The following is a 27852-nucleotide window of genomic DNA, read 5'->3' on the forward strand; positions in this document are numbered from 1 at the left end:
GTGATCAAAGATGTTGGCATTCCTAGCTGTCCGTCTCACCCACCAGCTAGAGGTTATTGCCCCTTCAGCAAGGACAATGAAGAAGAATGTGTGTCCATTCCTTCACAGCTCCATTTCAGGAAGCAGTGTGCCATGTAACCTGCTCATCTAAAGGGGCTGGCACTGCAGCACAGGCTGTGACCCGAAGCAGCTCAGGCACAAGCATATGTCCTGATCTGCCAGCTCTGCCAGGAGGCAGCTTAAAGGAGTGGTCAGAGACATGTCCATGATGACCTACTAAATGGCAAAATTCAGTAAGGAAAGTCTTTGAGTCCTGAACATTGAAGCTTTGCTATCTCTTTGGTTCTGCCGCTAATGTTGGCCACTTGCATCATCTGTTCACTTACACCAAGGTTGAGCCCCAGCTGCCTCTGAAGACAGCTGCAGTATAACCTCAGAATAACATAATGTTAACACGGGGTCACGTGTGAACCACGTCCTCTGAGATAATAACATGTGAACCAAGTCATCTAAGACAACGTTCCCTCCTTCTCAATACGCAATGTGACAAGTTACTATGGAGAACATTTTCCTCTGTCTAAACGGAAATAATTTAGATCTAGTTTGGACTTTGCTTCACTGTTGTCCAGACCTACCTGTCTCTCCTTGACAGAAAATAAAAATAAGATACCCCCCCGCCACACCCCTACTATTTCTGTGGAAGAGAACAGCTTGCACATGTTAACAAGATACACAAAGCACAGCCATGAAATGCGGATGGACAATATTGTCTTTAATCAGTACACACAATTTTGCATGTCTGAAGAGGCCATTGTTGAGGTGAGAAACTAGTCTCATTGAGATCATTTGACTATTCAACAACCTTTTTTTAAATATGTGATTTAGGGGTGTCCTGATGCAATGACAACTTAGTTAATTATACTCTGCTTATATATGTTTTTGCATCTTGCTTCACAGCCATATTGAAAGCATCTTTGGTTGCCATTCCAAACTACTGCTGGTTTAGCTATGCGTTATTAAACAATAATTAGGTGCTAACCTACAATGAGCTGTGTATCTGTGATGAAAAGAGCAATCCTTAGATGTGGCTTGTAAGGTACTTCAGAAAGAAATTTTGTGAACACCTGTTTTTGTTCCTGTTAGTATACATGTGCAGTGCTCCAGTAGGTGCCACATCATCTATCCCAGAGACTGAAATCCACCCATTTCCCTTGCTACAGAACAAAGAATCACAGCTCTATCCAGTGAGATGTTTCTTAAGGAATTACTTTAGACAACTCCCTCTATCTGGCACTATACCAAAGGCATCAACTGTATTATGAGTTTCCCCAAATTACAAACAGGAAAGCAAATTTTGTGTCTAGAACCAGGAATGGCTGAATTCCTGCATAGTCTGATACCAAAGAAGGCCAAACAAAGTAAAATTCGTTTCCTGATGCTGCCACGTGGGTTACAGCCCAAATTCACTGCTCTGTGCATGCGAAAATCAGGCCAGATGCATTAAAATAGAGCAGAAATGGCACCTGGAACACCATGATTCTGTTAAATGGACAAGCAGTCCTACTACAGGTACCACACCAGAGTTACAGGACAGTCCACATGTCACTGACATCTTTGACAATTTTGAAACCAAATTACAGTTTTTACTATCATTTTTATCTGCACATTTCAAAAAAGTGAGAAAATCATGTTTTCTAAACCCCACACTTTCATGCAAGTAAAACTAAAAAAAATATCTATGAATGATAAAAACATAATTAAACAAAATGACTTATTAATTCTTATTAATTGTTTTACTTTCACAAAATGAAAACCAGTCCTCTTCTTTTTCAGAAAGTACTATTTTTTTTTCCTCTTAAAGGGTCTTCTTGGACAGCAAAAGGGAAGAGGAATTACAGGGGGCTGGGCTGACATTTTTTTTAAGTCTCTGCCTTCTATGTATACATTTGTATAAGACTGCTGAATAATTCTGTGACTTGCAATATGATCAAATTGTGATTCAGCCCTAATATAAACCCCCATATAGTTCTAGAGTAAAATAAATCAGTCATATAAATAATATACTGATAGAAGGAGGGGATTTCTGGCTCAAACAGATGTAATTAACAAGTGGATTTCTGATTTCTAGGTAAACTACATAGGTGTTTTGAGTTAATAATTTACAATTTCTCGCCACAGCCTTATTCTGAATTTATGGACCATTGCAGGTGAATGGGTTCCTGAGCTGAACAGCTTTCAGATGCCAAGGCAATACACAACAGGTACTATAAATGCAGGTCGCCATATGGAGCTTAGCTGTACCCATGGATAACAGTAATCACTTCTCTTGTCTCCTCTGTAATGCCCCATTGGAAGAAACAGGGTACAACACTGCCTAACTACTGTCACCTTTCATTGCCACCACAGAAGTTACCTCACAGCTTTAGAAGGACAAAAATGCAACAGAAGAACAGTTAACAACAGAAAAAACGTTTTTTAAAAATATCCCCAAGTCTTCTGACCTTCAGCTACTGCTATCACTAAATCAGGTTTGAACAGAAGAAAAACAGTCAGTAAATTCAAGGTGACCAAACCTGACAGAAGCAGAGGGACAGCAGCCTGTGCCATTACCTCCCTCTGCCTCTAGACCGCTCCTTGGTGTTGTAAACTGTTACTTACATCCTCTGCCCTGTTCAATCTGCAGCTCTCTCAGGGAAGGTGACAACATTGCCCTTCTTTCACCCTATTTCTCCCCTCCCAGCAGAAGCCTTGATGCTGTTTAACTTTCAAATTCTCTGGCTGCCTTGGATGCTTAGTGTCCATCACTACAGTAGTAAGCTGTAGAGCATAAATACCTGCTGAGAGTTGCAGCAGAAGAGCTTTCCAAGCCCCAACAAAGAAAATCTGGCCTTATGGAAGTGGGAGGGCAATTCAGAGTCAGAATCTGATCCAGGGACCTAGCTGGTACTGTGCAACAAGCCATCATAAAAAGAGCAAGCTGCAGACTGCAGGGCTGCAACTCACTCCAATTCCTACAGCATTTCCAAAGGCAAAAGTGATCATTGCAGATCCTGGTCCTTTGCAATCCACAGCCAGGCTCTTGCCCTCCTTTCCAGTTCTTGCCAACTTCCTCCCTCCCTTCCCCCCAGGGATCACATGGAGCAGAAGCCAACACCATTTCTATGGATTCAGTTAAGAAACGACAAAACAAACAACTTGTGAGCATCAGACATTAGCTGAGAGGCAGCCAGAGAGACACCAAGCCTTTTCACAGCAGATTGTAAGTGGTTCTTGCTTCTTGCCAGGGCAACAAATGCTACAGCCAGACAACCAGCTCCATAAACAGAAGGACAACATATAATCAGCCATCTGAGCACCAAGGAAATATTCATCTTCAGGCAAGCAACAATACCTCACAATTAGTCAGATGTGGGGGCGGAAAAAGTCCTCTACAGGAGAAGCTTCCACTGCAGTATTTCTTTCTCAGGCACGCGCACACACACACACGACCATCCTTCCTCCTCCCATCTATCTATCCTTTCCACCCCAGCACTCTTATTTATGTCTAGCAGCTGGAAATCCTACCTGACAGTTGATTCCCAGCACCTGTACACAGCCTTGTTTCAGAGTGGGGCCAGCTGCCCTCCTGGCTCTGGAAGAAGCCCACAAGCTCTGCTGTGGAGGTCCTCCTCTGGTGCTGTTCAAGCTGAATGCCTTCAGAGACTCCAGATGAGCAAGCTGTATATTCTGTCCTGCCCAGCATATCTACATTTTTAAATTTCATTCCCGCAAATTGCCAAATCTCAAGACAAGACAAGCAGGTGACAGCAGCAGCCACCTGAACAACCATTGCTCACCTGCTTAAAAACAACTTCAGTTCATTACACAAGTCTAAAGCGTGACAGAGTAAATGGCAATGCGTTAGGCAGTGAGAGGACAACTTACGTACTATGTGTAAACTGGGAGACATACAGAACTAATGTGAGCAAAGGAATTGCATGTATCATGCGTACAGAATCAGTTTTAGCTTGCTTTTCTATGAATATCTCTAATGAGAATGTCTATAACAACGAAACAAACCTGGGCACTAGAGACCCGCATTCTAATATAAGTGTTAATACAAACTGAGAGCATTGCTCTAGCAGAGAACAACCGGATAAGCTGCTGCCTAAATGTAATCAATTGGGAGCTAAGATAACTATGCTTTAGATTTAGACCCTAAACATATTTGCAAGTCTTGAGCCTGCCCTGTGAAGGAAGAGGACATTATGCCAATATACCCACAGCAAAGAGTAATAAAACAGAGAGCACAGGAAATACTGATACTACCAAAAAATGCTTCTACAGGGTAGGTAACCTTGCTCCTCTTTCTACCTCATTTCTTTTTTTGATGTTCACCACCATCGCACCACAACAAGAGTGTATTTAGAAAAATGAGTGGTCACACTTGTTAAAGCAGACAGAATACTGAAATAAGAGACAGGCAGCATGAACCTTAATCCCAAAAGTCTACCTTTGTTACAGGTATTCCTTTCTCTATTCCTCTTCTCAAAGGAAAAGCAAAACAAGGTGTGACCTCTTAATTTCCTTATCTTTAAGTCTGTTTCCTTAAGATCCTGAGGAAACAAGACAACTGGAATTCACTTCTACTCACTCATAAGACAGGCCTCCTAATTAAATCTAAGTCATACCCATTCAAAACATCCATTTCTGGTTTTACCACAGCAGAAAGTAAATTTTCTGCTCTATGTTGTACACATCTGAAGGATTGAACTGGAACTACAAAGTCATAGAACCACTATGAAAGACCTAGGCCAAGGACCAGGCAGGAGGGAAATGGAATACACCAACTGTGGGAATTTACAAAATATTACCCATACTACAGATTAGTGCCTGTAAACTTGGCTCTGAGGCAGACCGAGGACCAGCGTATCCTTATTTTACTGCACAGCAAAAGTAAAGAACGCTTCAGAGAGGAGGTTTATCAACAGTTGCTGAGTGAATTAAGTTTGGCTTAGAAAATGGCAGCTCCTGGTTCAGGATCTGTGTTCAGACTGCTTCAGCCTCTCAGTTTTTTAGCTAAAATGCTGCAACCCCAAAGCAGCTCAGCAGCTCATCTCCTTCTGTAAAATGCCTGTGTTCCCCTTGCTGTGGCCTGCCCCATTCATCTTCTTGCCATCAAATCTGCTCTCACCTCTCGCTTCCTGCTGTGTCAGTACATTAAGTTATTCTAACAGGAGGAAAATATATTAAAGAAATAATAATAGCACTGATAACAATAGTCTAAGAAATACATATTTCTTTCTCCATATTTCCCCTTGTTCGATTAGTTTCCCAGCAAGAGCAGCATTAATCACTAGGGCTACAGATAAAAGATAAAGACCAATTTGAATTTTGCTGTGTGCTACTGAGTGTGTATGTTTGTGCTCAGGCAGCAGGGAGGGAGGCAGCAGGATAATCTGTCATTTTGTGTATTTATGCTGCTGGAGTCAGCCAGGACTGGTTCTCCATTGTTACCACAGATTAAGATCATTCATGTCCTTATACTTTCATTGGAGGTCATTTTTCAAGAAAAAGAAAGGACATTATGACCAAGTTAAATTCAAGCTATTTGTGCAAATCTCTCTGTATGGCTTGGGCACTGAGGGTATTTCTTGGATGTCAGAAGAACACAACATACAGTAATTTTTTCTCCTTACCCGACCTAACCCTTTTTATACTGAGTCTTCCTGCTCCAAAACAGTGGAAAAGAGCTGTTGCAAGTGAGGAGAAGAGGTGGTTTTTACATGATCTTAGTACAAGTGTGAGAGTCCAGCTCCTCCTGACTTGAAACTGCTTTGGAAGAAGCTCTGGGTCCTCAGATCTCACTACCAGCAGTTCTACTGAAATGAGTCCCTGCCAGCTTGGCACAAAACCACTGTCCTTTATCTCTGGGGAAAATGGAGTGTGGAACAAAGCAGAGACTAAAAAGTAGAAGGGTGGTTACTAAGCCATATGAGCACGAGTTTCTCTTTTCTCCAAACCTTTATCTATCTAAACCAGAGTTGCTAGAAGCACCACCCTACCACCTCTAGCAATGTCACTCTTTAAATCTGGCTGTTATCTGCCCATGTCTCTGTGAGACAGATGTATCTTGTCCTCTGGATCTTAGTTGTCTGCACTTCAATATTTGTCTTTTCTCTATCCACTTTCATATATTTAGCCATTAGAGCATTCCCAACACTTCCTGCTTCCTGGTTCATGCCTCCTAATAAATTACTGGTATTCCCTGGAAGTGTCCTTACCAACAAAATTGTCTCTGCAAATCAATTTCCTTAAGCAAAGCAAATACAAGATCCAGCAAAATGGGCAGCACAGCACCAGTGGAAAACTCTCAAAGAAATTCTGAGGGAAGATTGTCCTTTCATGAGCCACTATAAGAGTGAAGAGCCAACAGACCAAATTTTTTCCAAAAACACACTATAAGAAAGAAGAAACGGAACATTTGCATCCCATGAAATACCAAGAGAACTGAAATCCAAGTCCTCACCCCTTTAGCATTATTTTTCTGTGGAAATTTTTGGGAAACAAATTCTTATCTTTCAGATTATAATAGAAGTAATTCCGCAATCAAAATGAACAGCAGCCCACCTACTCATATGCCATCTAAGGAAGGAGAGAAAGGATAAGTGGTTGAATAGCCTGTCTCGCTAATCATCACTTTTAAGAGCTGTACCGTGAGACGTATCTTGCAAATCAGTGACAACTCATCCCGTAGACGAAAAAGAAACGAGCAGAAATTCTTCTGTTTCTACTGGTTAACAACACCACCATTCTACAGAAAACCCAAGGCATTAATTAGATGGTTTCAGAAAGAGGGTCTGTCACAACAGCATGGTGTGTTTCTAATTTCTGCACATTCATTCAAATATGAACTAGGAAAGGGAAGAGCTACATTCCCACCTTTCAGACAGTCTTTTATATATATTTATACATATAGATATATGTGTGTATTATATATAAACAAACCAACCACAAACAAAGAAACAAACAAAACAACAACAACAAAAAAACCCAAACCAAAACAGAACAAAACCAAACAAAAAACCACCACAACCAAAACGGAACTATATGCTCTGGAAGTATTCTGACAATATCTGCAGCTTCTAGGCATTTCCCTGAAGTATATAAATAGCAAGCAGAGCAGATAAGCTACAAGAAAACACGAGCCAATCCTCCAACTATATTTGAGCTATAACAATTGATTCTACTCCATTTATTTCTAAACAGTTACTTTTGCAGTGTTTGATCTCTTAATCATATTTCATTGCTGCACGACCATTCCAGAACAACACACTTTTCCTATCCTTTCATTTGGCTTGTGATCAAATGTATGGTCAACTATAGTAGCTTTAGCTCCTAAGTACTTTATTAATCAGACTTTGAAAATAATCTTCTATATGACTTTCAAGAATCCTTTTTGGCAAGGCGAATCACATGTCTAAATACACAAAAGAATACTGTGCCCTAAAAAAAAAAAAGTACATACTGATGTTATTAAGGGTATTTTCTGAGAAATACGTGCCTGTCTACCTGTCTGAAGATGGTAGGTATCAGTTTACTACAGCTGTTATTACAGCTTCTTATCCTTTTATTATAGAAAAGGGCGTGCTTTTTGGTCACCTAAAATCAAGCAAATACTTCAATAAGTTCTTGATCAAGAAAAAAAAATTATCAGCTAAAACAAAAAGAACTGCTGAAATTCTAGAAAAGTGCTAGACCAGCCTCCCCTTCACATTCTGGGCCAAATTTTCATTTCCGAAAATTGCAGTAGAACAGAACTGGGTACCTGTGTCAAAAACAACAGCTGAGATTTCGCTGCAAATCCCAAATGATTTTTCGTATCTGCAGATTAAAAGCAATGCAAACTCTACTCTTGTAGAAATGAATCAGCTAACTCAGGCCTTGTGTAAACTATTAGTCTGAAGAAACAAAAAGACAATGTGGTTCCCAGCAGAACACAAAGAGAAATTGCTGAAGTGACTATTTGACAATGCTGCTATATAAAACCAGGTTACCCAAAACCTTGAGCATAAGCTATATATCAAGAAATTGCACTATGTGTCAACTCGCGGCACTCAAGTTTGCCACACACATTTAATCAAATCCCTCCCCTGGAGTCACGAAAGAGTAGTCAACATTTAGAGTCGACAACGGTTACTAAGTTAAATGTTCAAATATCACTGTTGATAATGTCAACAAATGACAGCATACACCAGCATATGCATGAGCCGTTTTACAAATACAATGTTCTTTATTACTGTAATTATGCTTAGCAGAAATACAAAGCTGAGCTTATTTCCATCATCAGTACTTGTCAGCACTTGGGAGTGTAGGCAGCTCTGGAAAAATATTACAGTAAAATCACATTCTCTTTTTGGATGGGTACTGAACTCCTTGTTCACTACGGCACTTTCAGAAGTGCAGTACACCTGTCTTCTGCAAAAAAGTGAACGAAAAAATGAAAATATAGCATTATATTTTGATTATATGAACTTTATAGGTAATCTGAGTATCTGGATCACTGGATCAATAAATATAATTTATACACACCGTATCACACCCCCATCCAATATCCAGATAAAACTTGGTGAATATTTTTACCCTTTTCCCATACAGAACATTGGCATAACATATACATGTTTCTGGCTAGGCAGATGCTACATTACACGCCAAAGATTCTGTATTTTAGTGTGCACTAAATCTATTTCTATACTACAAACTTGTGAAGTATTTAGAGGTCATCTGGTATTATTGAATTAATTACTCTGTAATCTACATGAACAGTAGTTTGCATGAAAATTTTCTATCCCACATTCTATCCACATTCCAAACTCTGCTTTCTTTCTCTGTCCAAACCATGTTACCATCTAATCATCACAGAAGAGATGTGACTGTGAATAAGTAAAAGCCATTTCTTGCATTTGACTGTAGCAAGTCCACCATCTCACTCAACAGGACTGTAGTGCAGGAGAAAGGATTCTACTCTGAAAGATAGTTCAGGATGGGGGCTTTGGTCTCTTTAAGAAAAAATAGTTGAGGAAGATGCAGAAAAGGAGGGATGAGAGCCAGACCACGTAATTCTCAGAGGTCAATAGGCCAATGAAATCAGTCTTTAAAGCAGAGACTCATGAAAAGCTCTTTTTTCATTAGAGTTTTGCAGTCTTGGGATGAAAATGTTGCTAGTGACCTATAAGAAGCACAAAATAAATTAAAGGCCAATTTCTTCCCCCCAAAATAATATTATCTATGCATGTAAAAGAAAGTACCTAGGCAAAACCAAGGGTCAGACAATTGTATTTGTCTTAGCTGACAGTGAAAGTCTAATTAGACTGAAAAATCTTCTGTGCTATTTTCCTTTGTGATATACATGGTAAGAAAGGATTTAGCCTGGAGATGCACGTTATGGAAAGACATTAATCAAGATTATTGGAGCCTCAATTTAAAACACAGTTAGAAGGCTGGAAAGCCTAACGGTTAAAATAAAAGTTGAGAACCTTATTCTGAACCATGTCAATGACTTGTACTCTCCATATGCATAATGGGCAGATCCCCTCTTCCATTCTTTAGAGAGAACTGTCTGCATATTATGTATCCTATACTGTCAATCTGTTGCTCTAAGATATGGCTGAAAACATCCACAAATAATTTATTCTTTTCACCTCCAATCTACAGTTTGAACAGTGTGACAAGTGTCATTATCTTCATCTTAAAGATCAAGAGGTTGAGACATGCCCTGAATCTGTAACAGGGTATAGAGTTTTTGGTTCTGCATGGAGAGCATAACCAGAAGTCCATCTGTCCTCCCAAAAGGGTTCTGATTCACAGAAAACTGTGATTTTGGTCTTGGGACCTCAGACATCCATGGTATAGGGCAGACATATTAGGGGCCTGTCCTAAATCAGTGGGCCCTAGAGCCTGCAGAAATTTATCTGGAGCAGTTCTTAAGGAGACAACACCACATGGAATCATATCTTGGACTCACTGAACTGAAGATGTTGTGAATGGAAGACTCATGTACCACCACGCATGCTCTTCTAAACTAGCGTTACTTAGTAACTAACTTAAAAGATATCTTTACACAAATTGTTTGAAAACTGAATGACCCATCTGTGAACTGGACAGAACGTGCCACTGGAGGGCATATGGAGAGTCTCCCAAAAAGCTTTGAGCACTGACTCACTAAATAAATTCTGAGCACGTAAGCAGTTCACATGGAAGCAGACGCCAAAAGAATGAGGGTCACTTCAACTCATTTTCACAGAAGTCTCCCAAACTCGGAAATCCCTGAACTACTTCACTACTAATTGAAGCTCTGCTTTAAATCAGGAAATACGGACATGTGGGATACCAGGACCTTTAACAATTACTAATGAAGCAGCCCTGTGAGAAGCATGGCAGCCTTGTGTGAATACGGCATGGCACAGCACAATGACCCTCACCTGACAGCAGCCTGCACAGCATGCTGCTTGACCACACACAAGAGCTAATGGCTTGTCTTTGGAGCTTTCTTAGGGTAACATAGCAAAGCAGAAGTCCCAGAGAGGTTATTATTATTACAGGATAGTCTGGTGTGTCAGGACCCTGAGATCAGCAGCAGGAATTTACTACAACACATGTCACTTCTGAACAGACTGTGCTTGAATCCAGAACAAAACCACATGTGAGAAAGTCAAATCAGCATTTCTACTCAGGGGCAGCAGAGCACTAGCACCGTTTGCAACTCACTGAAGTGAACACAAATCAAAACTCCTTTTTCTTTCTCATTTTCAGTGAACAGGAAAAGGTCAGCATTTGTTATCTTCCTTCTAGGCCTCTCTGAAGGAAATTTGAGTCACAGAAATGTCCCTATCCGTATAGCATACAGTCATATGTCTCAACTGTTTCTCACTCAAATCTTGCTTGTCCTCTGAGTTTCACTGCCTTACAGGAATGTTATTATAAATGTTAAACCAAAATGAAATTATAGACATTTTCAATGCTAATATCATCGCCACCAGGTATTTCCAGTAATATTCTTTTCTCATCTGTCTTTGTCTTGGATGTTTGTCCAAGACTATATCCCACATTTGGGATCTTCACAAATTGAAAAGCACATCATTGGTCTGTGCATAGATTGTATATTTTTAAAGCACTTCATTTTCCCAGCTGTTTTAGTCTAACTGTGCTCTAAAACACCTCTGGCAGTACTCGGACTGCCTAACTGCAGGTGGTATCTTAGTGTACACTACAAACAGAAGAAATCTTTGGTGTTATCATGGTCTTCTGTACTTCCCAATAAGCAATGTGTAAATCTAAATCCTACTGAAATTCCCCTGGATTTTGTGTCACTTTCGGACTACAGACTTTATATTCTGCACAAGCTTTATATGCATTTCGAAAAGGAGAAGCTTTAGTTACTTACATAGGAAAATGAGTGACACAAATAGCACAGACATTTCTAATACATTAAGAACAATAATTCCCTATCCTGATTCTTGCTATTTTGCATTAGATGCTTTACTTTCACTTTTCATCTTGCTTGGTATTTCTACAATGGGCCAGAACCATTCTATGCTGAGTACATATGCAGAATAAAAAGTACTTTTTGGACCCAAGAAGACTGCAATCCAAGCATAAAACAAGATATCACACATAGATAGAGAAAAATTGATAATATGAAACAAAAAATAATGTGACAATATTGATCGGCTTGATAAACGGCTGCCTTAGACCATCATCAGCTTAAACTCTGACAACTTTTTGGCATGGATCATGAGGAAAGGAGGGTTTCAGTGAGACTGGAAGAACAGTCTGCTGTTGCTTGGTGGATGGTATTAGGAAGCAAAACGATTCTTATGATCAAATCTAAGAAGTGAGAAGAAAATGCTTGAATCGTGCTTGAATGCTTGAATCTCAGAATGGAGAAAGAGGTTAAACTGTGACAGCCCTTGAAAGTGAAGAAAAATCGTTTATTTCTGAGCAGAGAAAGAGAAGAGAAAGCTGGAGCAAGGTAATAACTAACCGTATTCGTACTGCTCATAGCCTTAGGTAGCTATATTTTACATTCCCCAAAGAACAAACTTGTTCTATTAGATTTTTCCACCACTTAGATCTCAAATTGTAAGCAGGCTTGACAATGGTGATGTCGAACACAAGCAAGATAAAATAACCATTAGGTATCCGAAAACCATGGCTGGAGATACTGTTCAAACGGAAAAAGACAATTTCTTCTCACTTTCACTGCACAAATAACGCAACTTAAGCTGACAGAATCAAATTCTACCAAAAGTAAGGAAGAAAGGCAAGCCATCTGTGCTGCAACAGCAATAAAAGAGTCTGATATTGAAATGCAGAAAGTTGTAATGGAGGTACATATTGACCTTTATCTTTCCTTCAGTGGGTAGCGGCAAGTGTCAAAGAGTTATTGCTTTAATATCAGCTTAGATGAGGCCATTTGTTGTGGTGCATGTGTATCCAGGAAATCACTGCTCTAACCATGTTTTTAGAAGCACTTTGACACTTTATTAAATCTTCCTGATGCTCTTTCAGCACATAGTGGTCTCTACAGGCTGAGCGAACTGCCATGTGGGTTAGGCAGGAAGCTTTCTGAAGAGTTTCTCTTCAAGTAAGCCAGGGTCATTTCCAGCTTGACCCAGCCTACAAAGGTCCAGTGCTACTCTGTGTTACATTCCTATAGCTAAATATAGTTCTGCTGCCTTTATAAATTACAGAAAATCTCCAATAAACTAGCAAGAGCAGGATGAGGACCACAGACTTCATTCTTCTGGAGATGTAACTGTACAAAGATTTTTCTCTAAAATTAGAACAAGCTGCTGAGGAGAAGGAACCATAATTTTTTCAAAGTTTATGAAAAACGTTGACCAAACCTGGGGTAATTTCCTCTCATTTAGCTCAGCCTTTATAAATCATCTGTTGGGTGTTTGAGGCTAATAACTCGATCCCAGTCCTGCTGCCAACTGGATCTACAGAGTACCAAAGGGGGCTATGTTAAACCTTGGCTTGGAATTAATTACTGTAAGAGATGTAAATTCCACTGCAGCCAGAGGTACCTCACAGAACCACAGAATGGTTGTGGTTGGAAGGGACTTCTGGAGATCATCTGGTCCAACCTCCCTGCTCAAGCAGGTCACCCAGGGCCAGTTGCCCAGGATCAAGTGCAGATGGCTTTTGAATATTTACAAGGATGGACATTCCACAACCTTTCTGAACAACCATGCCTGTGCTTAGTTACCTTCACAGTAAAAAGGTGTTTCCTGATGTTTAGAGGAAACCTCCTGTGTTTCAGTTTAAGTTCATTGCCTTTGGTCCCATCACTGGGCACCACTGTTGTCCATACACTCTCCCTTCAGTTATTTGTACACATTGATAAGTTCTCCCATGAGCTTTCTCTTCTCCAGGCTGAACAGTCACAGTGCTCTCTGCGTTTTCTCACAGGAGAGATGGTCCAGTCCCTTAACCATCTCAAAGGCCCTTTGCTGGACTCACTCCAGTAGCTCCTTCTCACTTTTGTACAGCGGAGCCCAGAACTGGACACAATCCTCCAAGTGTGGCCTAACCCCCTACATAATTAAGAGAACTATTTTTGTGTTTTCTTATCCTACGTGACCAGGACTAAATTAAAAATAAAGAGAATAGTAATATATATGTATAAACACAGCCAATAATGGACTAAACCTTCTGGAGCAGTTAGGAAGCAAGCATGCACCTTGTATGATTACAGATTTCAAAGTCCTTGATTTCATTAAGGACTTCTGTCCCATGCAGCAGAAATTGTTCCAGGGAAGGAGACGGAATAATTTCAATTTTTTATCCAACTAGACAACAATATACATTTCTCTGGAGTTTTAATAAAGGCACACTCTGATTAATAATCACTCGTCAGTGTCTCAGCCAGTATATGCTGGTGTAAAGGAAAGTATATTGATTTCTACAGGACAAGGTTCTGATGTAAATAAAGATTTTAAAACCAGTGTTTCATCCTAGTTGATAACATGACAGTATGCCACTGAAATAAATAGTTTTCAAAATCTTATCCACTGCTCAGATAGGTTATTTACATGGTTCTTTTCTTTGCACAGATAAGGACAGCCAATTTAAGGTATTAATTTCTAATCAGTAACACATTCTGTCTGCCACATAAGTGGTTCCAAAACCACCGCATTTTTAGGACTGAAAATGCAACATTGGCACAATTAAACCAGAACATCTGAAATTCATTTTTTTGTAGGAATGATTTTTACCAAGGTTGTTGGAACAGGTCTATGTTGGAACACCTGCATTTTGCAAGAAACTGATCTTGATAGTGTTTCTTGAAAATTTTATACAGGAAGGCTTTAAAAGGAAAATGAAAAATGGCTCTACCTGGAAGCAATGCTCCATTGCTTTTCTCCCCATTATGAACTTCACTGTTGCAGCAGTATATACTGTCATAATAATAAATAACCATAAACCCACCCCCCATTAAGCTTTGTGACTCTTTTAGCAATACACTTCTTCACATATGAAACTGCGGAAACATAGTTAAAATCATGTTCTCGTTCACACTGGGGCAATCTTACTTACATAAACGGGGTTGAACTAGAACAGGAGCAAAACCTGTCCCACTTTCATGTACATGTGCCATAATAATTCATCCAGTTGTTTGTTCACCAACACGAGAGGGACAACATTTTGTGTTAATTTACCCTATACAACATTATTAAAATAAATAGTTATAGGAAGCATGATTCAGAGAACACAGCTCCTGTGAGTTTAGAAGTGAGCAGCAAAACAAAGACTAATTAACAACCCAAGGAAATGCAGAGGACTAACTGACTCACCTGGATGCTGGGTGGCGAACGATTTTTTCGGGTTGTAGTGGTGGCCATTGTAGTTGTGGTTTCCATGACTGTAGTAGACATTTCCGGTGGCACGGAGGTTGTGGGTGTTGTTCCCAAGATGGAAGGGACTTCCCCAACAAGTCGGACACTTCCATTGATTTTAATGTTGGGGTTGTTCTCTGCTGCCATGTTCAGCACTTTCAAGCCATTGTAATAGAGACCGGAGAGCTGGCCTTGGAAGAGACGTCCTCTATCCTTCCCTCCTATGGCTATTTGCGCCTGGGTGTTGAAGATCGTTAACTGTCGTCCTAGTGAAGGGGGTGAATAACATTATTGCCAGACATTTCCTTCAATTTTGCATCTTACATCGAGTCCCAGTCAGAAATGACGGACAACAAAGAAGAAGATTCATTCTTGGTAGTGTTTATAATGGCTGCAGAAATACTGTGGAAATGTACTGCCTAAAGCTCCTTAATAAGAAAGATTAGCCTGAAAGCAAGAACAGCTGAAACTGAGACTCATACTTCAACATCCACTCACACATCGAAACTCTGGAGGACCTTTGACTCAGTCAGAAATATGAACCCGTTCTTTTACAGTTGGACCTATGTTAAACTACAAATAAGGCTTCAATACGTGGCTATTTTTCTACTATCAATTCAGATTGCAGTACCTGTCAAGCTTTAGCCCATAAATAAACCTTCTATTTTGCCTGGTTAAAGGACGGAATTAACTCATAGAGCCACTTTTCATAATGCAAAGGTTTAAAGGGGTGGCTTGAGGACAGTAAAATATCAGAAAAAAAATGATGGTGATGTCAGGACTGGGTAGGAATGCTAAGACAGGATCAATCATGATCTTTCACCTGTAAATTTTGTGTTGTGAAGGCTCACAAATCTAAAACCAAAAAACACCAAATGCAAACATTTGTGATGTCTCTGAAAGAGCAAAGCTTTTGCAATAGTGAGGATAACATCGTGCTTCAGACAGTTAAGCCCCAGAATGCCTTACATGTGAATCCCCTCTTACAGACAGTGAAATTCAAATGTAGGCAGGTTAAGTGGTTTACTCAAGGTTCCGCCTTGAGTGTAAGGAGTGGTCTAATATCATATGTTACGAAAAAATATATTTATAAAAAAATAAATCTAGTAACAATTGCCAATTCACCTAGTTTTGCAGGACACTTAAATCACATTTAGCCTGGACTTCTCTATAAATACTCCTTACGTCCCAGGCTACACTAGGTTGACTATGTTAAGAAATAAATTGCTTCATCAATGCAAAGGCAGTGCCTATAATTTCACTGTTCCTTAGAAGACCAGGGGCATGCCACCTGGAATCTGTTGAAGTAACAGACAACCAGACTGGGCAGAACTCAGAAAGGTTATCAATGCAGCATCAAGTCAATCATCATTCAAGTATCTGCTGTGTTTTCCCATTTTTATGAAGTTTGCACCACATGTCTCCATCCCATTCCCACTCCCCAGTTCTCACTCACCACTTCCTCTCTCTAGTCCACCCTGATGAGAGCTGCAAAATGCCACCATGTAGCAAAGCACAGCCTATAACCCACTGCTCATTCCTTCACAGCCAGTGGTTAGAGTAGATCAAAATGCGAGGGGGAGCTCACCAATTTTGGTGGTCGTCGTGACGGGTCTCGAAGTCAAGTGGTGATGCGGTGTTGCATCATCTTATGGTGACAGGATGGACCATGGGGAAGAGAATGGGGACAAGAGAAGAAATGTATCTGAAAGGAGTTCCTGTCCCCAAAGAGGGCCCTAGCTAACTAAGCAAAAATGTATAGAGAGGTGTTAACATATGACCATGTGGAGGTGGGCTGCACACCCCTTGTGCTTCTCATCCACAGATTTGTAAATGAAACACTAGGACTTGATCAGGGTGGAGTAACTGCACTGATGAAGAAATGAGAAATAAAAATGGAGGGCATCCTTCCCTGGAAAGTGTTGAAACACCTGATGCAACATTCTGCATCTCAGGAGGTTTTAAACTTACCAGAGGCAACATATGTGTATTAAAACATCGACAAACATGCACTGAAGCCACACATCCTCAGCATGTAAAAATAGAGCCTTTCTTCTTGTCTATGAGGAAAATATGATCCAATAAAAATATCTGTCAAAATATTCAGCTGTCTCAGCCCATCTCCTCTCTGAGCCAGAGAAAATGGCACTGCACACTGTAGAAGGTCAAACTATTGCTATATACCATGTCCCCAGAGTTTGCTTTTCTTCTCTGTCCTGCTGTGCCTTGGATTTTTTAATGGATATTTTCCCTTTTCCTCTTACACTCCCTACCTCAATGACTATATTTATTTCCATACTCTCCCTGCCCCTCCATACCCAGACACTTCACTTGCTACTGCTCCTTCCTTCCCACTTCACTCGTGATAGAGTGCCAAAAGGCAGAGGTGAGATGAGTAAATAACAGGGAGTTATTTCACTCCTCTTGAGATGTTATCCTGGAAAACAGAGGGAAGGTACTGACCATTCAAAGCTTTCAATTTCCATTACTTTCTCCCCTTGAATTAATGCTATATCTTTTTTCATCTTTTACCAAAGGGAAAAGGGGTAAGCAATGATGAGGAATGAGAATTTTTGCTGTTACAGCTGGGAGAGCTCCCCAAGCCAGGATAGGAAAGGGGTTCCCTCACTTTTACTGGAGGGTTACGACTCTCCTCAGGATGTCATCTATTCTAATCCAAGCTCATAGCACAGCTTTAGACATGTCTGTCATACCTCTTGCTTTACTTTCAAGGATGAGAAGTTAGTATATTAAGGCTGAAAAAAAGATCGTTTATCTATTTCTAGGCCTTCCTCCACATCTTCTAATGCTGAAAGAAATTGTACTCCAGGGAGGTGGCCCCACTCCAGTAAAAAAGGAACTTTCATTGTGTGTTTTGAGGTCTTCCTTGTTTGTTAAGTGGTCTTCCTGTCCAGGATTCATGCACTGCACCACATAGTTAATGCTGGAGACAGCACTGGTACTAGAACTGTGTTTGCTAAAAGAAGAATCACTTGTTGGAATCACCTGCAACCTGTCATTCCTCATTCTTCATTTTACGATGGTGTAAACGTGCATGAATAAAGACAACAGGGAAATGCATATGGAATGAGAGAAACCATTGAGAGAATATACACATAATTCTGCCACCATAGGTCTCTTCTAATTATTCTTTTGATGACATGGTTCTGAAGCCCTTACTTCCCCTAAGTAAAATTTATTTGGCCACTGTATTTTACTGAGGAACTGTTTACATTAGTAAATTCTACTAGGTGTGTAAGGTTTGAAGACTTACAGTCCTTCTCTTCCACAGAGAACACTTCATACTGCTATTTTAGTGTCATACTGGAGAAAAATGATGAGCATATTTTAGGTTTCTGAGGTGTTTTGTAAATATTCCTAACAGTTCAAGCTCTGGTTTCTTTGTTTGCTCTCTCATTGACTTCTTCATTTGGAAAACTGAATACCAATTAAAAATATCACAGAGAAATCTTAGTGAAGTGGAACTTTTCTGTAACACTAGCAGAAATTTTGGGGCCTTATTTTGCAAATCCTAATTCATGCTAATAGTTCTTCCTTCAAAAGTATAGCCACTCACATCAATGAGACTTCACATGTAAGTGAGATTTGAAGAATTTGGGACTTCCAGGATCAGTCCTTTTGACGAGATGCTTGTAGGTCTTTATTAGCTCATCCAGTTGCAGAATAGGTAACATCTGCGCCTTAGCAGACACCACATATTCTGCTAAGGAAATCTGCTGGGTTTATGACTTCTTAAGTTGAACAATTTAGGACTAATACTTCTTTTTACTCACATATATAATCTCAGTGAAGTTAATAATGTTTAATGTTTTGCTTATTACTCACATAATTCAAGACTGTAAACCCAGTCCCCTCTTAAAAATATTTTAAAGTCATTTATAAAATTAAAAAAAAAAAAAGAAAAAAGAAAAAGTAATGTTGCCGCTTCAGAAAGGTGTGTTATATTTGTTTTCCAAGAATGAACTATTTCATGATTATGAATAACGTAGCAGTGGTACCAAAGGGCGACCAAATCTATGGCATTCAAAAATGTCAGTTGGAAAGCATTTCATCTTACCTCACTCAAGCCAAGAACTGATATGGGCAAGACAGCTATTCTGTATGCTGTCTCTTTGATTAATCTTTCTATTCCTCCATCCATCAGTTCATCTTCTGCCATTTTGATAGCAAGCTACTCTCTCACTCATCATCTTTATAAAGTCTTCTGACAGAAGCCTTCTATGTTACATTAATTGTTGGACGGATGACCAAATGGATGAGCAGGTTGGTGAACAGCTATGTAAATTATTCATTCTTATTATTTTTTGAGTGGTACCTAAGTTGCTGAAAATGTCTGTCTACTTTGGAATGAAGGAACAAAGCTATATTGTCTGAGATGTTCCACTGCATGATGTCATTTCCTAACACAAAGTGTAAAGACTGAATTTCCTTTCACTTCAGTAAAAACACGGCTCCACCCTTCTAGCCTAACACCCAGTGCTTGGTAAATGTTTGAATGCTCAAATATTGTGTCTTTTAGACCCTACTGCATGTGTGGTTGTCTTTTAACAAAGCAGCAATATCCACAAAAGGTAGACTTCAGTTCAAAACTTCAGGATGGCTTACAAATGCAAGTGCCTTGGCATGCTTATAAGCTCAAACTTGGAGAAGCAGTGACAAAGAAGAAAAAAAAAGAGTTGGTGGAAAATCAAAAAGGAAAAAAAAATCAAACTAAAACCACAAAAGAAAAGAAAGGTGGGTTTCTCAAGCACATGAATTGCATCAAGGAATTAGACATGCATCTATTTTAATAAAATTGAGGCAATCATTGTCCTTAGTGTTAAAGGGACTTTAGCAATTCAAACTTACCATTATCCTCTTTTTAGTGTTCAGATTTATTTATTTATTTTAGTTTGATCTAGTAAATTAACAGGGCAACCCACTGAGACTCAATAAGCATTTTCTATATACCTTTACCTTAAAATTTATTTACAAGTTAGCTGAGTAAACTGTTCTGTAAAACCCTGGTGGCCCAAATATATTTCTGTTTTAGTTACATAAATATTTTTGTCTTTCTTTTACAGCTACTTTAGCTTTAGTTACAAATAATACACCATTGTAGACCAAACCTAAAAAATAGGCAACACTGTCAGCTCTCATAGAAGTCAACAGGAACTGAGTGTGAACTTTGCAGAATCAGACCCTTCAAATAAAAATATTTTAACTGTAGTTAGCCACATCCTTTGTGACCTTAATTAATACTGGCTAAATCAGTTTGTTAATTCATCTAAGGCTAGAATTTTGAAAAAGAAAATAAACTATTTTTCCAATCCTACAAAACATTGGCTTTCCCTCTTGGAAAATTTGGTAACAACCATAGTCTAAGCCAGCACAGAAAATGCAAGGTCTGAGTTCAAAGGTTGCCCTCTTTTATCAGCAGTGCTAACTTAAAAGGAAACAAGAGAAGATCATGTCCTGCTTTTTCTAGACTTCAAGGCAAGGAGTTAGTTACAGTGACTTTTTTTCTTTTTTCAATACCACATTTAGTAGAGAGGAAGAAGATCTTCCTGACTTACATTCCACTGTATTACCAAGAGCCCAGTCCAAACCCTGCTGAAGGCAGTAAGATTATTCTGTTACTTTCAACAGACTTTGGAATGGGCTCTACATCCCAGATTTTTTTTTTCCATCCAAATTCCTGACAAAAGAACATTACTGTACTGACACAAGTCCCATTCCAACAGGCCACTGAGATCATGCAGAACTCTCACTCAAGCCAGCTGGACTTATGCATTTCAACAAGTATTTTGCTGAACTGAGGCCAATTACTCCAAGCAAACCCACAAGATTAGGTAGCACTGCCTGAGATTAAATTAGGGAAGAATTTGACCCATAACTTGGACAAATGTATCACTTGAGTGTTCAAACTGTACTCCAGGCAGAGCATAAAAGCGACAGAACAATCATCTTTCTCTGTCTCTCTCACTGTAGTTTAATGAAAATGTTAAAAAATGTTTTCTTTACAACATTTTTTTAAAAAATCATTTAATTATCTTAATAAGATTAGGAAACACACAGGCATAGTGGCTAATCAGACTAATGGGAAAAATGAAACTTACAGAAAGTGGTTTAACAAGTAGCTTTGAAAATTTTTAAAGAAAACTTTGATAATAAAGATATAAATGTAGTTTAAAAATAAATCAAAACAGGAAAATCATGCAGTGGTTAAATTGCCATAATACATGTTGTTGCTCTTCACTCATGTTTGGTTTTTGCTTTTGTTTGGTTTTGGTTTTTTTTAGAAAACTTCTCCTGAATTTTTGCTTGTTTGTTTGTCATTACTATGATAGCAAGCTTAGAATTTAGTCCCTTTAACTGCATTTTAATAGCAATGTATTATAGCATGATTTATCAACATATGGCAGGTGGAAGCTGACACAAATTATAATGAAAATTAAAACACTCATTTATGCAGCAGGCGATTATCATTTAAGAAACATTTATTTGCAGGCTTTAAAAATGAGGGTTTAGAATCAAATGGATTTAAAATGAAAGTTTTAATGACTGTTACCTTTTTCCTGCAGCCACTCCTCTACGGGCCGGTTATATTTGAAGGGGATTTTCTGTTTTACCATTTGGAACCGTTCACTATCAGTGTTGCCTTTAAAGTTTAAAAAAAAGCTTAAAAACAATCTGAAAAGTCAATGAAATAGTTAAAACATCCTAGATTTTTTTTAATGACCTTATTTAGCTATAAATAAAGAAGTGAAAGTGTGTCTACATATATATATATTTGAAAAGAGAGATATTTATCTTTAGTAAGGTGGAGAATAGTTATACATCCAATTGTCTGAGGTTCTGGAAGGTCAAAGAAGTTAAATCCTATGAAAAAGGTATCTCAGATTCTCCTCAAAGTATTGGTTTATCCAGATTGGATAGAAGGTATGTGTAACTTGTTTGGGACAAGAGACCTTGAGTGAACTCAGTGACATGAGTTAAAACATTTTGATCAGAATCTAGGATCTGATTACACAGGGACAGAGCAAAATATATCAGTCACAGAACCAAACAGTAGTTGTATTTTGATAAACCTTCTTGCCGTAGTAAAAGACACATTAGGACTAGAAACCCAGTAAACAAAAGAATGGAAGAAATCATAAGAAATTGATGCTGAAAGGATGTAATAGAATCAGTTTAAAAAACCCTAAGAGTGGGAAGATGGATAGAAAAAAGGGAAGTAAAATTTAAAACGAGGAAGAGATGTTAATTAATGATATGCAAAGGCTTGTGTCCAGTTACCAAAGACTTGGGCCTGTTGCCAGAAGAAAAAGCAGTCTAGAAACTAATTTAAATGAAAGCAGAAATAGTTGCCCAAGATGTAAATTCTGGCAAATGTAGTTCCATTGTTCCATGTTGATGGATGATAGAATTATCCAGTAAAGTGCATTTTGGAGGAAGGCCCTTATCAGTTGCACAGTAGAGAATGAAGCAGGATTCATACAAAATCTTTGTCGGAATTCCCTGGCTACTGAAAAAATTGTACAGGTCAGATGGGTTGGGCCAAACTCTGGTAGAAAGGAGCAGCGCAGTTTGGCCGTGGTAGGAGTGACAGTAAACAAGTCCATCATTCTCCCTTTTCTTTTTCTTCAGCTACAATCACTTTCTGATTCATCCTAGTTTTTGCTTCATGTATTATTTCTATAAAGACTCTTCAGTCAGGCATAAAAAGAGTCCATCTTTTACAAACTTCATTATAATATTGTAGAAAACTAGAGTAAGCTCCTAACTTACTGAAGTAACACTACCATTAACAGAAGTTCAGTAGATCAGTAGTGCTCCAATACATGTTTTGAATAAATGACAGTCCAAGAGTCAGCAAGTGCTCTGCACAATTTGCTTTTTAAATCCCACATAAATAACCTAATGTGGCTTCATATTTATTTGACTTTCTGAAACAGATGCTGGAATCCTTTTTCAACTTAAAGAGACATCAAGGAAAAAACCAGATATGACTAACAGCTGGCGAGATGCTCCACCCAGTCAACAGCAGCCACTTTCATACCGCAAGTAATATGGCTGGTAAATCGCATGTGCTCGATAATCCTCACTGCATAACTGTTGCTCGGAAGGCTGCCAGTCTGTATGAGGTACCTGCTGAGCACAGCTGTCCTCTCCAGCATCATCTTGTTACTGCTGACTTTCTGGAACAGGTGAGAGGCACTATGGAGACACACCAACTATAATCCCGCAAGGATTCACCTATATTAAAGCACTCAGGAGGTGTTTCAATGGGGCTTAAAACCTATATTCCTCTGTGAACTCCTAAATATCTCTGTCAACACAGACTCAAACACTTACAGAGAGTCTGCTACTACTTCTATATTGCACATGATACAGAAAGATATCGTTTCAGTAGAAATCGAGTTTATTCCTCACTTTATAGAGTACATTCTGAGTAAAGGCTTCTGGTTAGATGACAGTGCATGGAAATCTTAATGTTGATGGGCAAGAACATTTTCTCTAGGGCCAAAGAAATTCTATAACACACTTCAGTAGGAACAAAAGACTCCACTAGCTCCACTTGGTATGTACATAAGCAACCTCTTACTGGAGGCAATGAGATCTTTTTCAGAATAAAGAAAAATCCACAGTTCAGAGGAACACAAGAGTCAGCCAGTGGCTGGCAAAAAGCGCTTATTCCTCTGTATGGAGGGCTGACTGTAGAAAGGAAAAAATGTAGTGGATTGAAATTTCTTATAAGTAGGGCATCTCACAACAACAGACCCACAAGACTAAGCTGAAAAGGAAGTAGGACAATGAACAAAGATGTGACAAATAAAAATGGGTTTCTTATAATACAGACCTAGACCTTCAAGAAATCCAGAAATTACAAGTATTCTCCACCACATCTTTAAAGACTTATTTTTTAAAAAGCAAGTTTAATTTAATTTTATTATTATTATTATGAGGCAGATATATTCAGCAAGATTAAAATACGTATAAAAATCATACATTTAAAAGCTATGAAAAATTGAAGGACATTAGAAAATTCAAATAGGTTTAAATTGCAACATTAGTACCTGATCTATTATTTTCTGTTTTGATTTTAAATTTTATTTCAGACATTAATAAGAATGATTTTTAAAAACTCGTGCATGAGAATGTGTTCACTGATATACCCAGTTACAACTTTGAGTTAAAGAACAAGGTTTCCATTGTCAAGTGCTTGGGACAGTCAGCAAATACCAACAAAAACATACAATTATTAAATTAATATTGACTTTGAGTTGTGCTTTAAAAAAATAAACATAGCATTTGATATGAAAGTTCAAAAAGGAAATATCATGGTTTGCAACACGAAGTAACGTAAGTTCAACATGAAGTAAGCTCATCGGACCTTTGACAGCTGAGCCATGATGTGATTAAAGGGGATTCTTGTCCATTTTCATACAAAGAAATTTTCAGTAACAATCCTTTTGTGACCTCAGTGCAATGCCTTTCTAGAACTGAATGATACACATGTTCAAACAACCCCTTCACACGAATAATCTAGAACCTTCCTTTTTTCTCTCTGAGTCCAGTTCTGATTCAAGGCTGTACTTCAGAAAAGAATACACAGGATAAAAAAAGCTATTTAAATTTATTGTATAAAACACATTTAATCCCATAGTTCTTTTGCATTCAGAAGCAATATGGATCTCAAAGGTCTGCAGGATATAATTTTTATAGTAAAATTATGTTGATTAATTTTGCTACTTGTGATTTACTAAATATTTTTCCTCCCATAGATTCTAGCTGCTTAAATGATACAAATACCAGCAGGAACTGCTCATTTAAAAGAACGTTTCTCCTTTTTCCTTCCTCTACTTAACAAATTCCCATTCCCATATATCGATGGAGCGACATGGATTTGACAAATGGACCACCTGGTGACTAACAAATTGGCTGGAGGGTTGCACTCAAAGAGTTGCAGTCAATGGCTCCATGTCCAAGTAGAGACCAGTCATGAGTGGCATTCCTCAGGGGTCAGTATTAGGACTGGTGACATTTAATATCTTTGCTGGTGACATGGACAGTGAGATGGAGCGCACCCTTGGAAAGTTTGCCACTGACACCAAGCTGAGCGGTGTCACTGAAAGGAAGGGATGCTACCCAAAGGAACCTTGACGGGCTTGAGAGGTGGCCCATGCAAACCTCAAGGAGTTCAAAAATGCCAAGTGCAAGGTCTTGCACATGGGTCAGGGCAATTCCAAGCACAAATACAGGCTAAGTGGAGAATGGATTGAGAGTAGCCCTGAGAAGGACTTGGAGCTGTTGGTTGATGAGAAGCTCAGCGTGACCTGGCAATGTGCACTTGAAGCCCAGAAAGCCAACCATATGCTGGGCTACATCAAAAGGAATGTGACCAGCAGGGCAAGGGAGGTGATTCTGCCCCTCTACTCCACTCTCACGAGACCCCACCCAGAGTACAGAGTCCAACTCTGGAGCCCTCAGTACAGCAAAGACACAGACCTGTTGGAGTAAGTCCAGAGGAGGGCCATGAAGATAATGCTGAAGCACCTCTCCTATGAAGACAGGCTCATAGAGTTGGGGTTATTTAGCCTGAAGGAGGTCTAGGGAGACCTTATAGCAACCTTCCAGTATCTAGTAGTGATAGGACAAGGAGTAATGGCTTTAAATGGAAAGAGGGCAGATTTAGGTTAGATATTAGGAAGAAATTCTTCACTATGAGGGTGGTGAGGCACTGGAACAGGTTGCCCAGAGAAGTTTCGGATGCCCCACCCCTGGAAGTGTTCATGGCTAGGCTAGATGGGGCTTTGAGCAACCTGGTCTAGTGGAAAGTGTCCCTGCCCATGGCAGGGGGACTGGAACTAGGTGATCTTTCAGGTCCAACCCAAACCATTCTATGATTCTGTGACTTATGATCTGCTTCATGATTTAGCTTCTTCTAAAGAACTGCATTCCTTCAGCTATTTTTTCTCCTTTCTCATTCAAAATTCTGAAGCACAGCCAACTCTGGCTCTGTGAGGACTGGGATAAAACAAGTCTTTTATTCCATTTAGTACTCATATGTATACTTAACAGAAATCCTACTGCATCTCCTAAGTACCACGTAGACCTCAGCTTTCCAATAAACTGATAAGCACCTAGGCTCTTATGACTTAAGCATTCGAATAGGCACATTTTGAAATCTTCTGAATCCCTGAATCTTTTTTAAGCTGAATATGCAAAATATTTCTAATACCACAGGCATTGGAGAAGAATCTGGCAGAAGAGTTCTATTTTTTTGTTTGTCCCTTCCCCCAAGAAAACATGGCACCTAAATCACAAAAAGGCAGAGCCTGAGGGCTGCCAGTCTTCTGTCTTTTTTCTGGAGGCCTCCGTATCCCTGCTGCATGGACTATACAGATAAATAGAGCAAATTAACTTCTAGCTTTAGCACTTGTTAATCTTCAGTTTAGATCAACCTAAAATGGGGAAAAAATCAACAGAATTTCCTTGTGCTAAGTGCTATTAGCAGTTCCCACAGGAAATGCTTTTGATACAGTGCAACAGTCCAGAGGGAGACAGTTTAAATTTACTCATAGGTAAGCAGAATTTTCTTCCAAAACCCTACAATCTTGGAAGGTGTTTTGCTTTTCCGCTCATGGTTCCTTTAAGAAAACAAACAATCTTTATTGCATTAAGCTTATTTCTAAACCAAAATGGATTCTTAAGCCAAAGAAAGTTAAAGAGCAACTGAAGCTCTGAAAAATGTTGCTTCTTGGCCTAGATACCAATCATGATGATTTACTGCCTCTCTATTGTGAAAGAGAAAACCCGAAAGGTTCCAGCAAATTGTACTGGGCAGAAAGAAAGTATTCTCTTCCAGGTGGAATATTAATCCAACCTAATGTGTTCTCAAGCCTGTGAAGATGCTAAAAAAGAATACCATAAGAAAACATTAATCTGTCCTAAATTATTGCCTAAGGCTCTTTTATGAAGAGACACTACAGCAGCAGCATTTTCTTCATTGCTTTTAAGCTTTAGAAAGAATGAGATATTTTATCTAATGAGCAGTTACTAAATGAAAAGTAATATGCTGTTATTAATGATTTAAGAAAATGTTTTGAGATCAGTGCTCATGGTTTAAACTGATTCCACCTCTCTTTCCCTTAATGTATATGGAATTCCAGCAGGAGGGCTCATAAGCGGCTAATGTTTGATAGCTCAGTTCACCCAGCAGACTTTAATGCCAGCTCCCTTTGAGTTTTTATGGATGCCCATAGTCTCACTAAGATTTACGTACAAGTAACTGACATCAATATGGGAGGGCTGCAGCCTGCAAAGTCTACCTTTGAGGGCTAAATCCTCTACTGACATAAACTGACTCAGTTCAATTCAGACCCAAAACCTTTCTAGAGCTGATGCTGTGTGCCCCGGAAAAGGAGGCTAACACGCATCATGGAGAAGCTATCATTTTCCTAATAGCTAATAAAGGGCATAGGCACTGCAAACCACAAAATTTTCAATAGCGTGTTTGTGATTGGGACACAATCAACCTCATTAACCACTTCTGTTTTCAGGCAGCTGCACTTTAAAACTCACAGTATACTAAATTGTCCATTTTCACATTTCATTAATTGCATATTTTGTCCTGAATACTATGAAGTACAACTATAATTTGTTCACATTTTCACATTTTGTATTCATCAAGGAAACTGAGACAAGCCTATTAGTAAAGTTCATATTTAACACTAGATCCTTCCCTTTTCCATACTCAGGAAGGAACACTACAAGTTGCTTTAGCATCAGACCTGTTTGTGGATGGCTGTTCATTTTGTTGCATTACTGTAAGGTCACATTGTGGTTTATGTTATATAACACGGGGAATGTTTGCATTAAAATCAATCTCTACTTGCGGTAGTTTTTATAAAACACTTGAAAAAAATCTGAACTTGAAACCACAGATCTGGTTTGTACAGAAATG

At 39.0% G+C, this 27852-nt stretch overlaps 1 protein-coding gene across 16 annotated transcripts in view; it reads right to left on the reverse strand.

Moving 5' to 3' along the window:
* The window catches only part of NRXN3 (neurexin 3), a 984867-nt gene that overhangs the window by 92026 nt on the left and 864989 nt on the right, over positions 1-27852 (reverse strand). For 4 of the 16 annotated variants that reach the window (XM_065635025.1, XM_065635034.1, XM_065635037.1 and 1 more), the window contains 2 exons: positions 21454-21543; positions 14841-15148 (listed from right to left, as the gene is read on the reverse strand). In XM_065635025.1, coding sequence (XP_065491097.1) covers positions 14841-15148; positions 21454-21543 — 398 coding nt within the window. Of the gene's footprint in view, positions 1-12566; positions 12570-14828; positions 15149-21453; positions 21544-27852 lie in introns of all 16 variants that reach the window. The other 12 variants (XM_065635033.1, XM_065635032.1, XM_065635030.1 and 9 more) reach the window with 4 other exon arrangements.

Source organism: Caloenas nicobarica, chromosome 5 (genome assembly GCF_036013445.1).
Source record: "Caloenas nicobarica isolate bCalNic1 chromosome 5, bCalNic1.hap1, whole genome shotgun sequence".
Taxonomy (NCBI): Eukaryota; Metazoa; Chordata; class Aves; order Columbiformes; family Columbidae; genus Caloenas; species Caloenas nicobarica.